This window comes from Arachis ipaensis, chromosome B02 (genome assembly GCF_000816755.2).
Source record: "Arachis ipaensis cultivar K30076 chromosome B02, Araip1.1, whole genome shotgun sequence".
NCBI classification, from domain to species: Eukaryota; Viridiplantae; Streptophyta; class Magnoliopsida; order Fabales; family Fabaceae; genus Arachis; species Arachis ipaensis.
This window is the reverse complement of record NC_029786.2, coordinates 94,487,874-94,503,059: the sequence shown is the minus strand read 5'-3', so window position 1 is coordinate 94,503,059 and position 15,186 is coordinate 94,487,874. Positions and strand designations below refer to the sequence as shown.

Genomic DNA, 15,186 nt, shown 5'->3' with positions numbered 1-15,186 from the left:
TCATTATATATCCTTGTCATTTTCTTCAAAGACAAATAATAATAATAATAAAATGAGTAGTATGCACAGTTAAATTGAATATTTGATCGGAATTATTTTTCTAAAAAATACTGTACATAAAAATAATATCATATACTAAAATTTTATTTTAAAAACTTGGCACATTTAATGATTTCAAAAATCATGAACATTAATATTTCATTATTTATATACATCATATTTGAAACTTAAATACATACAAAATAAAACTTAACAATAAGTTTCTTATATTATTTATTTACATGAATACTTAACAATCCCTCATATTAAACTATTCCATCATTGATCAAATGACCAATATTTCCTTCAGGATCCTCAAAGAAATCAGATACATCATAATGAGTGGTGGAATTTTCAGCATCATTTGAAACAAAATTTGTTTCCTTTCCTTTGTCATCCTTTTTCAAAGATGTCTGGTAAAGATCAACTATGTACCTTGGGGTACGGCAGGTACGCGACCAATGACCCTTTCCACCACAACAGAAACACTTATCCTCTGTTGATTTATTTTTTCAATATTTCTTTCTTTATCCCACTTTTGGTGAGATCCTTTCTTTTGAACATAATTCCTTTTCCTTCCATAATTTTTCTTGTTATTAAAACCTTGCCATTTACCTCTTCTGGAGTAATGATTTGCCGCATTTACTTCAGGAAATGGGGCGGCACCAGCTGGGCGCGCTTCGTGATTCTTTAAGAGCAACTCATTGTTACGTTTAGCAACAAGAAGGCAAAAAATTAGCTCAGAATATTTTTTAAATCCTTTTTCTCGATACTGCTGCTGCAGGAGCACATTCGAGGCATGGAAGGTTGAGAAAGTTTTCTCCAACATATCATTATCAGTTATCTTTTCCCCACATAATTTCATTCGTGAGGTGATTCGAAACATTGCAGAATTATATTCATTTATAGATTTAAAATCCTGTAAGTATTTATAAGACAATGATAATCACAGAATCTGAAAACAGTTTTCTTATTGAATATCTTCTTATGACAACTTTGAAACTCTGTGGTGAGACCGTGTGGTTAGGTTCTCACCCCCCTACAGCTTTACTTTTTCAGGAACAGGATGAAGAAGCGTTGAGAAGAGTTATACTGCGTTTGGTTGATATGTTGTTGTATTAATTAGATTATTTTATTCCCTCGTCTTTGTTATTACAAATTTGTAAGAGGGATAGGAATTGTATGTTCTATATGTATATTATATTATGAGATATTATGTAAGGAGTCTTGTATATGAATCTATGCCTGTTTGTATTTTTATTAAGATAAAGTATTTATTTCCGGTTTTTAAGGAAATCAGCGATACAGTGTCGAGTCACAGGCTCCTATTTTAGTATTTAGTATGTAAAGTAGTCGTAATACTCCTTGCTATCAGAGTAGCGCAGCCGGAAGCGTGATTTCTGATAGTGAGGGTGTTACATTATGGTATCAGAGCGGTCTTTCCTGTAGAGCCTGAGGAATTGATCGATTATGCTTCAATTGCATACTCTGAGAGTCTGTCATGTAGTAGGTCTTGTTTGAATAACGAGAATTAGAACTTTATGCACATGACGGTCTATTGATTAATGCCATTAGTCTTGCATTGCATAATTCCTGGTATTAAGTTTGGCCGGCTTAACACTAGTGAATTATGTATATGTAAGCACTAATGGGTTATTATAGACGATATGCGTGTCATAGATAACGCGAGTCGCGAGTTTTGGGAACGCTAGAAACTAAGTTCTAGATATTATTTCCGTTTCGACGTATAATCCTTATTCGTGCTTGACGTCACCTCTTTCTTTATCAATTGTATTGGAATCTCTAGTTCTTAATTTCTTTCTTGAAATGTATTTTAGATATTTTCTACCATATCTTGTCATTCAGATATATCTTTGCTTGATTATGTTCCTAATTGTTGCTTGAGTCTTTAAAGAACATTCAACTGACACTGCTCGTAAATTTAGTATTTATTGGTTTGATCTTGAATTAGTTTTGGTGCAATGCATAATCCTTGATTCCTAAGTCATTTGAAATCTTAAGAGTCGCAATTCGTAGTAAACTAATTATACGATTTAGTTCTTCTGTTTCGTGTTTTGCAACTATTGTGTGTCCTACTCGGATTACAATCTTTGGTTTTGTGTTTCTTCATAAAAAGATGATAAAAACCGACCTTGTTTTGATAAAATGTATCAATTCTAGTAGTTTTCTTCTACAACTCTTATCTTAGAATCTCTTTTGAAAATAGTTTTATTTTAGTTCTTTTTCTGTTTGATTCTGATTGTAACCATTATTTGAATTCTGAATATGACAACCTTTGATTTTATAAATACTCCCCTACAAAAAAAAAAAAAAAAAGAATAATTTCTTTATATAGCTACAAGTACTACTTAGTCTTTATTTATCTTTCCAAGAATACTTTACCTTAGATTTACTCATTTAAACATAATTTGGTCCATTTTCAATTGAAATTTGTACGCATATATATATTTACTTAACTATGTACTTGCGTATTCTTCAAACTTCCTGAAACAAGACTTTTGCTTTTATTTCAGTTAATTTTCATTTGACAAACTTCACTTAATTTATTTTTAATTTGAATTTGGTTAGTATGACACATTGTCTATGCAATTATTGTTCTTTTAAAAGTATTGGGCTCATACCCTTCCATTTAGGAACAAACCAATTCCTTTTTTAAGCTTTTTACTTCTTTAAATGATATAATTGATTTTGTTTTTGAAATTATTCTTTTACTGTTATGAACATCATTATTAATTTTAGTTTTTCTTTTTTTGTGAATCTCATACTCGTCTGAATCATCCTGAAATTTGTCTCAATCTAGTGCACCGTTTATCTTCTTATTTGTCTTTGTTTAGTCAAAGGTTCTTTCTCAAAAATTTATTATTGATTGAGTTGTCTTTCCTTACGAGTCTTGTATTCTTTTAGATCGATTGGAAGCTTGTTCGATATCTCATGCCTCATGGGTCTTGTTTGAACTCCCTTGATTTAAGATCCTTATCTGTGTTAGGTGTTATTTTTACCTTTATCAGTTGCATTGGAAATCTTTGATTCAATGCCTTTCTTGAGATACGGTTTACTTATCTGTCAAATTGTATTCCCGACTATCCCCTGGATTTTTGATGTTATGGTTTTCAATTTTGCGTTCTTTTATACGAAATTTGTACTCTAACTTAACTGGAACTTGCTTCAATCAATATATTATCCTTCTTCTTGTTGACCCTAGTAAAATTTTCTGATTTAGATTCTCTCCTTAAGCTATGATTTGGTATCTTACCTTTATGCTTTGCATCGTATGCGTATTCTTCTCTGAACATGCGATTAGCTATTCCATAGATTCTTGATATCATAGCTTTAAGTTCTGTATTCTTCTACTTAACCGATGTAATTTATCGATGAAATCTGAATCTATTTTGCCGTAATATATCCTATCTTATAAAGTCCTCTTGTAATTCTTGTTTTGGATCTTCAAAGTAATTTTGGTCAGGTTTTCCTCTTACCTAAATATTTTTAAGTTTCTTGAAAGAATATTTTTGCTCATAGCTCAATTAAGTTTATTTTATAAATTTTGCATATTTTGTTTTAATTTGAATTGTTTTAAAGCAAAATCTTATTTAAAACATTTCATATTTCTTTTGAGATAGTGAATTCATTCCTTTTTGAGATTCTCCATTCTTCGTTAACGCTACCGATGACTTCTAGTATTCTTTTTGACCCAGCTCAAATATGGTTTAAATAAATGCACCGTTCTTCCTCTTGATTGTTCCTACCGGAGTTTAGATTCAAATTCCTTCTTAAGATTGCCAAACTAATTTTCTTTTTGACACTCTTTATCCCTTATACATCCCTAATTACTTGTGATTTCAACAAATTCTTTCAAACTCTAGCGGATTTTGTCCTTGTCACTTGTCCTTTTTCTAAGATTTAATATCCTTCTGATTAAACTCAAAAATTGTTTTAACGTCACGTGCGACCTTTAGGTATAGTAGAATGATGCGTTGATTCTTTTAGAAGAGATTTATGAATATGGAAGATGAAGCGGTAATACGTCAACATAGTCTTTAATCATTTTTTTCTATGAAATCTCATACTTGTTCGACTCAGCTTGAATATGTTTTAAACTAATGCGCTGATTTTCTTTTTATTGATCCTATTGAATTTCTTTGATCCAAATGTTATCCTTGAAATTGTCAATTGATTTCTTTCTAGCAAACTTTGTTGTTTGAGCATCCTTATTTACCTGCAATTGTATTTATTCTTTCAAATTCTCGCGAATGCGGTCCTTGTCGCTTTTCTTTCCTTTCTAAAGTCTATTATCTTTTTGAGTATACTCGAGACTAATTTTGGCATCTTGTGCGACTGTTAGACTTAGTAGACGACATATTAGCTCTTTAGGACACGTTTGGTGAACGCAAAAGGTGAAACTTGTAAGTGTATGACGTTACAGGGAGTTGTAAAATCTTGTTTTACGTAAAAGAATTCTGTTGATGTGGCAATTATGACCAATAGTAAGGTTTGCAAGGTATTTGACAAACTTGAGAATCTTTGGATGAGTTGCACAATGAAGTACGGTTAAAAATGGTGGAGATAAGTTATGTTGAAGTTTCAATGGCTGAATCTCTAAAGTTGATGTAAGATTAGTAAGCGAACATTAAGCATTTCATTTTAACCCTGGCTTGCTTTATAACCTTTTGCCGCCTTGCTTTACCATCACATGTTTGAGACATATTACCTTGTACATCAAGCCTATCTTGTAACTTTTGTTTCGCATAACACTTATACCCTCTATACCTATATGCCATATGAAAGTTCTGATATTTGAAACTATATGTATATATATACTGAGAACTTTTTGCCTTTTCCTTAAACAAGTTCAAAAGTGAAGTAATATGAAATCTCTATTATTTTGTATCAATTTTCGAGGACGAAAATTTTTATAAGGTGGGTAGGGCTGGTGGCCCGGGCTGCTCGCCGCCATCGCTCGTTAGCACCGACGCGGAGGAGAGAGCCGAGAGGAGAAGAGGGGAAGAAGGCGCACCGGCGTTGTTGGGTCTCGCCGCCACCGCCACCGTCGCGTCCTCACCGAACCTTGGAGGAAGACCACGCCGTTAAGCCGCTTCACCGCCGAACATGTCCAACCGTGTCACCGCCGTCGGATCTGTCATCGCGCCGCCGAGGAAGAAAAGAGGAAGGCCCGTGAGAGAGGGAGAGCGTCAGGAGAGAGGAGGAGCCCGCGGGAGAGGAGCTTGTTGCCGCCGCTGCCATGGCTTCCTTGCCGTCGCCGTGGTTGGGTAGTCACCGGAGGGAGCCGTCGCTGTCAGCGCCGCCGTCGGGGTTACCGCCGCCTCTGCCGCCGGAGAACACCTCTGCCGCCACTGAGATCTGCTGCCGGTAAGGTTTTAAGTTGGTTTTTGCTTTCTTTGAATTTCCGGGAGCTTAATCATCGCTGTATGTTTGTTTCAGTCGCCGTTGCCGGAGTTCTGGTCGCCGCTGCCGTTCGAGGTGGCTGCCGGAGCTGCCGCTAAACCAATTCAGCGACTGCCGCTGTTTCATTTTCTTAGTTCTCTTGTATATGAATCTATGCCTGTTTGTATTTTTATTAAGATAAAGTATTTATTTCCGGTTTTTAAGGAAATCAGCGATACAGTGTCGAGTCACAGGCTCCTATTTTAGTATTTAGTATGTAAAGTAGTCGTAATACTCCTTGCTATCAGAGTAGCGCAGCCGGAAGCGTGATTTCTGATAGTGAGGGTGTTACACTGTAGACGCAAGTGCGTCCATTCATATCGGACTTGAGGAAGTATCACCGTCTTTTGATGATTATACATTTCTTTAAGGTCTTTCCACAGATCTGCAGGATCTTTTAATGTGAGGTATTCATTTTTCAATCCTTCGTCAAGATGACGACGAAGGAAAATCATGGCTTTGGCTTTATCCTTCTGGGATGCATTATTTTCAACCTTAATGGTATCTCTAACATCCATTGAATCAAGATGCATTTCAGCATCTAGTATCCATGATAAATAGTTGTTTTCAGATATATCAAGAGCATTAAATTCAAGATGAGAGAGTTTCGACATAATGAAAATTGTTACCTGGGTCTTCCTAAAAAGTTGATCAGAGTCTTGTGCTAATAACGTGTTGTAAAATAAATATAAAATAAAAAGTATAAGTAGAAGATTCTAGTACCACAATTACTATCTCAATATAATAAAGATGATTAATATATTTATTAATATTATATATAAAGAGTGAGAGAGAAAAATATTCAAAAATACTTGTAAAATAAAGTAAAAGAGAGACTTGTATTAATAATATAAAGAGATAGAGAAGATTTTATTGCTTGTGTGTGTATTATGGCTCAGGTATGTGCCCCCTATTTATACATGTATAGAGGGTTTATTTTCAACGTTCATTTAAGTTTATTCTTTCTTGGGAATGTGAGCTCCATATAGAAAATAGGCATCCACGTCTCATTCTTATCACAACAATGATAATTTAATAGCACAATACATATCCAAAAGTTGAGAATGAAAACAAGTAAAAAGTAAAACTATTACATATCCCACACATTTTTTTCATGCATCAATGGCATCATCATCAACAGTTATTAGATACTAAATAGTGACTAATTCCTCCTCCATACCAGAACTTTGTAACTTTGGCCTCCATGCCTTTCAAAGTCATGAGTTAGTTGAGGAAATATCCGGCAAAGAATTTTGTCCAGAAATTGACAATAGCGCATCCTCCATCTCTTCCAAAACAAGAGGGATCCAAAGACAATTCCAAGCCCAAAAACCAATCCCATTTTTGCACTCACAAGATTCCAATGAACTTCACAAGCTAGGCTTCCACATTGTGGCATTTCAGGTGGTGGCAGTGCATGCATTCCATGATTTAGACTTTTGGTTAGTGGGGGTCCATACAACCCATCATTTCCTTCAAATGAACTTGCTTCAAATGACTGCAGCTGAGTACCTGTTGGGATCTTACCTGTCAGATGATTAAAGGAGAGGTTCAGATATGATAGGAAGTTCAAATTGGCAAGCTCTGTGGGAATTTCTCCTTCCAATGAGTTCATTGACAGGTCTAATGACTCAAGCTGATTCAAATTCCCTATAGAAGATGGAATTTGACCTGAAAGAGCATTGTGTGACAAGTTAAGCAAATGTAGTGCTTTGAAATCCATTAACTCCTTTGGTATTGGCCCTTCAAATTGATTGTATGAGAAATCAATTAAAGTGAAGATTGTTAGGATTTTAACTAACTCTATTTCTTGACCCTTGCTTATGACCATTACTGAATCCTGAACATCTGTAGTGCGAAGTTGAAAATCAAGATGTTCTGCCTTAGATTGAGCTTCTCCCTCATTAGACATCATGACTTTTCAATTTGTGAACCATATTCCAGGTAGTTTACCACTAAAGCAATTAAAGGCCACATCAACAATTTGAATCATTTTCCAAACTCCACTCTCTTTTTCACATCTCATTGGGCCATGGAATTCATTGTTCCGCAAGATTAGGATGTGAAGTGCAGATATATTTCTTAGAAAGCAAGGAAAGCCCCCAGTTATCTTGTTTCTTCCAATGTCTAATACATCTAAGGAATCACAATGTGCCAGAGAATTTGGAAGTGGCCCTGCTAATTGATTCCCATTGAAAACAATAGTCCTTAGAGAACAAGAACTCGGAAATGTATTAGGAATATGGCCTGTCAGGTTGTTACTCCCTAGATTCAATATCCAAAGGGTCTCACCTATCTTCATTAAACAATGGGGAAGTTCTCCAGATATTTTGTTATGAGAAAGGTCAAGAACTTCAAGCATTGAAGCATTACACAAGGAATGAGGGATGCTGCCATGAAAACTATTGTTTGCGAGAGAAAGATAAAGTGAACGAGACATGTAATAACCAATGTTTACCGGGATAACAGAGCTAAAATTGTTGCTTGAGAAGTCCACAATGGAAGCAAGTTGAAGAAAATCTCGGATTGGCCCTTGCAGTTGATTGTGCAAATTATGAGTAAGGTTTTCAAAATTAGTTAGAGAATTGTGAGAGACATTAAGAATGGAAAGCCCATCTAGTCTCCAAATCCAGTTGGGTACTATTCCTTGAATCTGGTTATATGAGAGATACATATCATATAATCCAGATTGGTATTTCAAGAAAGCAGGGAAAGTTTTCAAGTTGCAGAATGCCAAGTTTAGAATTCTTAACGGTGGAAAGATGGAAAGCAGAACATTTGTAACAATCACATTATCTATCATGTTGAATGAAAGGTCTAACATAGATAAGTTTCTGTTTAGAGCAAGTGCATCTATCAGCATTGGCCCACTAAACTTGTTTGAGGAAAGATCAAGTTCATGAAGTCCACTAAATTGGATAGATAGAGGCATTGGTCCCGACAATTTATTCTTGCTTAAACGGAGATGAACAAGCCCTCTAGGTTGGAAGATAGTTGGTGGTATAGTCCCTGATAGATTATTGCAACTTAAATAAGGAAGTATAGATTTGAGGAAAACACATGTGTGGACTCTTCCAATTTACTGAACTGGTTGTTGGAAAGGTCAACCACTTGCAACGATGGGATCATGAAAAGAGATGAAGGGATGATGCCACTAATTGAATTGTGACTCAAGTTAATAATGGAAAGATTTTGCATTCCTTCAAAAAGAGCAGATGATGGAATTGCACCTACAAAGTTGTTATGTGATTGTTACCTGATTATTTCTTTATCAATAATAGGTTTACCATTGTAATTATTTTTTAGTGAGAGTACATAAAAAGTACATAGTATATAAGGTGTAATAACTTAACAAATATTTTTTAAGGGGATTTTTCATTCTCTCCAACAATGAGAAGAACTTATTTCTCTCCCTCTCTTAATCCCTTCTGGTTCATCAAACCATCAACATCACAGCTTGAACAGCTTAGTGCATGAGATTTTCTTCATGGTGTGGTGAGCGTGGAGAGCAACCAAGCTGTGAATCAAATTATTAAAAAAAAAGTTGTGAATTGAGATCAATCCAATTTTGCCATTTTCTTTCTATCCCTAATTTTTCTTTCGACATTTTCTTTCCCCCATTCTTACCTCTTCCTTCAAACTCATCCAATAGAGTTTGATGAGATGCTATTTCGCAAGATTCTTTCTTGGTGAACATAGATGTTCCGATCAACGAATTTGAAGGAGAAGATCTGAATCCCTATCACTCTGTGATTTATTGATTTCTCAAAATGGCAAACATGGCAAACAGATTCTCCCATTGCAGAGGTCGTGGAGCTATTGGCTTGCTCTCATTGCAACAAGCAAGGCCACATAGAAGATGTATGCTATAAGAAGCATGGGTACTCCTCCCATTTCTATCAATGGCAGCAACATAACACCACCATCAATCATGTGATCACTGAGGGGCATGACTCAGTGACAAATAATTCCAGCTCAATTGTCTCCAAGAGAACACTAGAATATCAAGATCTGGATTCACTCCAGAGCAAAGATTTGCCTTGTTAGAGTTGATCAAAGATAAAAGTGTGCAGCAACAACCTCATAATGCAAATCAAATTTTGACTAATTCCTTTCAAACTTCCACTCCAGGTAAAACCATTGCATTATATTTTAATGCGAGAATTATGAGCATTATCACTCCAAAATCTGCACTATGGGTCATTGATTCGGGTGCAACAGATCATGTGACTTTTGACTTAAAAGATTTTGCAAATTTTCAAAATATTGATCCAATCAATGTGATATTGCCAAATGGGACCAAAACTGTTAGCACCATCATTGGCACAATCACATTCTCTAAAAAAAATTTTCTCAAAAATGTTTTATACATTCCTTCTTTTGATTTTAATCTGATATCTGTGTCAAAGTTAACCTCAAACTTACATTGTCAACTGTTAATCAATGATAAGTGTTGTGAGATACAAGATATATCCACATAAAAAATTATTGGCATTGCTGAGTGTATAGAAGGGTTATATACAATGAGTAGAGAACCAGAATTCTCTCACTTTCCCCCTCTTCCAACAAAGCAAGCTTCATTGGCGGCAACTACGACTACTACTCATCCCACTACACCTTCACACAGTGAGTACAACAACATTTGGCATCTTAGATTAGGACACATACCCATGCATAAATTGATTTTTCTGAAGAAGTGTTATCCTTTTATAGATTGTATTGCTTCAAAATTTTCTTGTGATTCATGTCATTTTGCAAAACAAAAGAAATTATCTTTTAATCTTAGTACAACTAAAATAAAAGATTGTTTTGACTTAGTTCATATGGATATCTGGGGTCCTATTTCTGTCCCTTCCAATGAAGGACATATGTATTTTTTGACTGTGGTGGATGGCAAGAGCAAATTCACTTAGATTTTTTTTATGAAAACCAAATCTGAAGCATCACAATTGGTTATTAATTTTGTGAATTTTGTCAGAGTACAATTTGAAAAACAAGTTAAGTGTATAAGGACCGACAATGGGCCAGAGTTCACTCTAAAATCCTTTTTTGCATCAACTGGAATTTTACACCAAACTTCTTGTGTAGAAACACCAGAGCAAAACGGGATTGTAGAGAGAAAACACCAGCATATTTTAGGTGTTGCTAGAGCACTGTTATTTCAATCAGAAATTCCACATTGTTTTTGGTAATACGCAGTTGCTCACGCCATTCACCTAATTAATAGGCTGCCCAGCACTAACCTGGATAATGCTAGTCCTTATAAGCTTTTGTATGGTAACTTACCTGACCTTTCATATTTAAGAGTACTTGGTTCTCTTGCATATGCCTCCACATTAACAAATTCAAGAACAAAATTAGACTCAAGAGCCAGAAAAACAGTTTTTCTTGGTTTTAAATTAGGAACAAAGGGTTTTCGACTTATTGATTTAAAATCAAAGGAAATTTTCATATCCAGAAATGTAGTTTTTTATGAAACTCATTTTCTATTTTTACATTCCACTAGCACTGACATTTCTGTGGTACCCATTTGTACTCCACAATGCATTGATCTTTTTCAATATGATACACCATCCACACATCATTTGCAATCACCCACATATACCACACTCATAGATTTAAATGAACATTTTTCAAGCTCAATGCACTCACCAATTTTCTCACACACCATTGCACCCATTACCGCACCACACACTAACAATGCACCTGCATCACAACACTCTGACATCACACATGACTGCATTACTAGAAAGTCTAAAAGAGTCAAGAAACCGCATGCTTATTTAAAGGACTATCATTGTATGACAACCCACACAGCTCACTCTAGCAACGTTGCCAACTCTAACTCTTTATATCCTATCTCACAACACTTATCATATGATAAACTAACCCCAAAATATAAGTCACTTTCTCTAGCCATCACCTCAAATCAAGAACCTAGCACTTATGAGGAAGCTGCTGCACATGAATGTTGGAGAAAGACAATACAAGATGAATTGACAGCTCTAGATCAGAACAGAACTTGGTGTCTCACTGAACTCCCAAAAGACAAGAAGGTTGTGGGTTACAAATGGGTTTTTCGGGTAAAATTCAATCTCGATGGCACCATAGAGAGGCACAAAGCGAGGCTAGTTACAAAAGGATTCACTCAAGTGCAAGGAGTAGATTATGGTGATACTTTTAGTCCAGTTGTCAAAATGACTACCCTACGAGTAATGTTAGCATTAGCAGCGGCAAAGAAATGGCATTTGAAACAGCTGGACATCAACACTGCCTTCCTTCATGGAGATTTGGACAAGGAAGTTTATATGAAGATACCACCTGGTTTGGCTGTGTCACAACCAGATTTGGTTTGTAAATTGCAAAAATCTCTATATGGGCTTAAGCAAGCAAGCAGGCAATGGAACATTAAGCTCACTCAGACTCTTGTGGATGCTGGTTATAAACAGATTTTTGATGATCATTCACTCTTCATCAAGAAACAATCTGAAAGCTTCACTACCATTCTAGTATATGTTGATGACTTGGTTTTAACCGGGAATGAAATTGGTGAAATCAATTCCATCAAGCAAGATTTGGATGACAAATTCAAAATAAAGGATCTTGGTGATCTCAAATACTTCTTGGGAATGGAAGTAGCACGCTCTAACTTTGGAATTCACATTTATCAGCGGAAGTACACCATGGACCTTCTCAGAGATTTTGGTTATCTAGATTGCAAGCCTCTCTCTACTCCATTTGATTATAGTCAGAAACTCTCAAAGGAATCAAGTACCATTTTAACAGATAACACTGTTTACAGACAGCTCATCGGCCGACTCCTTTACCTCACAAACACTAGACCCGATATCTCTTATGCTGTGGGACATTTGAGCCAATTTTTGGACTGTGCAACCACTTCTCACCTACAGGCTGCTTTTTCGTGTACTCCGATATTTAAAAGGCCGACCTGCAACTGGTCTCTTCTTCTCCTCTACTTCTAATCTGCATCTCACTGGATTTGCCGACGCTGACTGGGCTACCTGTGCCGATACTCGTCGCTCCGTTTCCGGTTATTGTTTCATGCTTGGGAACTCGCTCATTAACTGGAAGAGTAAGAAGCAAACCACAGTTACCAAGTCCTCTGCAGAAGCTGAATATAGGTCTCTTGCTGTTGCCACTTGTGAAGCTAGTTGGTTATCTTTCTTAATGGATTTCATTGGCTTGCCGCTTCAAAAGTCTATCACTCTATTCTGTGACAACCAGTCAGCCATTCACATTGCCAATAATCCCATCTTTCATGAAAGAACTAAACACATTGAAGTGGACTGCCACATTATTCGTGAAAAGCATTTGTCTGGTCTCATTCATCTTATGCCAGTTCTTTCCAAGGATCAACTTGCTAATTTTCTTACCAAAGCTCTATCACCGGGTCCTTTTCTTGCTAATGTTTCCAAGCTAGGATCGTTAGATTTACACAATTCTAGGTTGCAGGAGGGTGTTACCTAGATTATTTCTTTATCAATAATAGATTTACCATTGTAATTATTTTTTAGTGAGAGTAAAATAAAAAGTACATAGTATACAAGGTGTAATAACTCAATAAATATTTTCTAAGGAGATTTTTCATTCTCTCCAATAATGAGAAGAACTTATTTCTCTTCCTCTCTTAATCCCTTCTGGTTTATCAAACCATCAACATTACAGCTTGAACAGTTTAGTGCATGAGATTTTCTTCAGTGATAAATCCATTTCCTTGAGTTCTGTGAGGTTTGACAATGAAGTAGGTATTGTTCCACTAAAGTTGCAGTTATAAAGATGCAATATTGATAAATGCACCAAGTTACCAATAGAAAGGGGAAGTCCTCCAGAGAACTTTGTGACTTAAATCAAGAGCAATGACACGAGCATTATGATCACAGGTTACACCACTCCAATCGCAGCATGCAATACTTTCATTCCATGAATTGAGCTTTGTGGGATGTTGATGGTCGAACGTGAGGTTGTTCTTGAATTGCAGCAAGAAGGACCTCTAATCATCGAGACAGAGACCAGAAACCACATGACCGGGACACGTGCAAAGGATGATTGATATCACCAATAACAATAAGACAGGTTGAACCTTCATTGCAGACAATGACTCTCAACACTATGAGAAGAAGAATACAATTATTATAGTAAATGCGCTTTCAAATAAGGACAAGTAAGTAGCTCAATCTATGAAATGCTTTGTAATGTTTTGGTGTTTGGTACTGCAATTGGTGATGCTAACATGAATTTATTTATAGTGCAACTCCAATGCACCTTCTCAGAAACTCTCGTGCCAAAATTTCCACATGACTTTTTTCTTTTTTCATTCTGGTGATGACTTGTGCGGATCTCTATAATGTTTTTTAGTTTTTACATTATTTGACACGTTCGTCGATCAATCAATCTTGTGATCATTTATTTCGGCTTTTGACAATAATAAAAGTAGTTGGAGAAAGAAAGGTTCATGAAGAAAGGTTCATGTTTTTCCATAGCTCTTAATTATTCGTACCACTTGGTTTTTATACAGCTCACAAAATGTTTCATCATGCCATGTTTCCTCACAAACGGGTTTGGACAAATTTTTGTTGTGTCTTACGGTATTTTTTAGCTCAATAGGTCAATGACTAATTCGTTGTGTATTTGAGTAGGTCAATGACTAATTTATTATGTATTTAAACTATATTTAAGGATTTACAGTTGATTAATAATAGATTGCTGCACAACAGAAAATTTGAGGGTAATTTTTTTTATATTGATTAAATATATGTGTAATACATTGTTATTGGAAGATTAGGTGTTTTTTTATATGGTGTTTTATTCAAATCGAACGGTCCGATTTGTTTGATGAAAAAAAATAAACTACAAATCGGAGGGTCCGATTTGTTTGAAGAAAAAAATAAACTCCAAATCAGAGTGTCCGATTTGTATTTTTTATTTTTTTTTTATTTGTTAAAATAAAAATCAAATGGTCTGATTTTAACATTAAAAATTTTTTTATTTTCAAAATCACAACTCGGACCATCCTATTAGAATTTTTTTTTTTCTAAACTCAAAACGGACCATCCAATTTCTACTAAAACACTACTGACACCACATGTATGGAAAGCATCCCTCATCTCCATAGTATTGTATCACTCAATCCTCTCCTCTATATCAAAAATAAAAAACGCAAAAATTTGAAACCTCCACTTATTTCATTACTAAACTAATTTAAATTAGTTTGGCTTTGATTAATTTGGCGATGAAGGAGTAAAAGGAGAATACGAATCAAACTTACTTCGTTTAACTCTTTGCTTTGGCTCTTTATAAGTATTCAAATTGCTGTTAAATTACGGTTTTAAAATAATTTAGTCACTCGATTAGATATAGTTAATTCGAAAAATTTTATCCTAAATGAATTGCAGCAAGAAGGACCTCTAATCATCGAGACAGAGACCAGAAACCACATGACCGGGACACGTGCAAAGGATGATTGATATCACCAATAACAATAAGACAGGTTGAACCTTCATTGCAGACAATGACTCTCAACACTATGAGAAGAAGAATACAATTATTATAGTAAATGCGCTTTCAAATAAGGACAAGTAAGTAGCTCAATCTATGAAATGCTTTGTAATGTTTTGGTGTTTGGTACTGCAATTGGTGATGCTAACATGAATTTATTTATAGTGC

At 35.4% G+C, this 15,186-nt stretch overlaps 2 protein-coding genes across 2 annotated transcripts; both read right to left on the bottom strand.

The window, feature by feature from the left end:
* Positions 6,603 to 7,529, bottom strand: LOC110268997 (receptor-like protein 12). Its single transcript, XM_021116204.1, has one exon. It carries the CDS (start codon positions 7,415 to 7,417, stop codon positions 6,665 to 6,667), a length of 753 nt encoding a protein of 250 aa, XP_020971863.1. The 5' UTR covers positions 7,418 to 7,529; the 3' UTR covers positions 6,603 to 6,664.
* Positions 6,788 to 8,730, bottom strand: LOC107627697 (receptor-like protein 12). The gene has a single exon (XM_021116205.1). It carries the CDS (start codon positions 8,432 to 8,434, stop codon positions 7,424 to 7,426), a length of 1,011 nt encoding a protein of 336 aa, XP_020971864.1. The 5' UTR covers positions 8,435 to 8,730; the 3' UTR covers positions 6,788 to 7,423.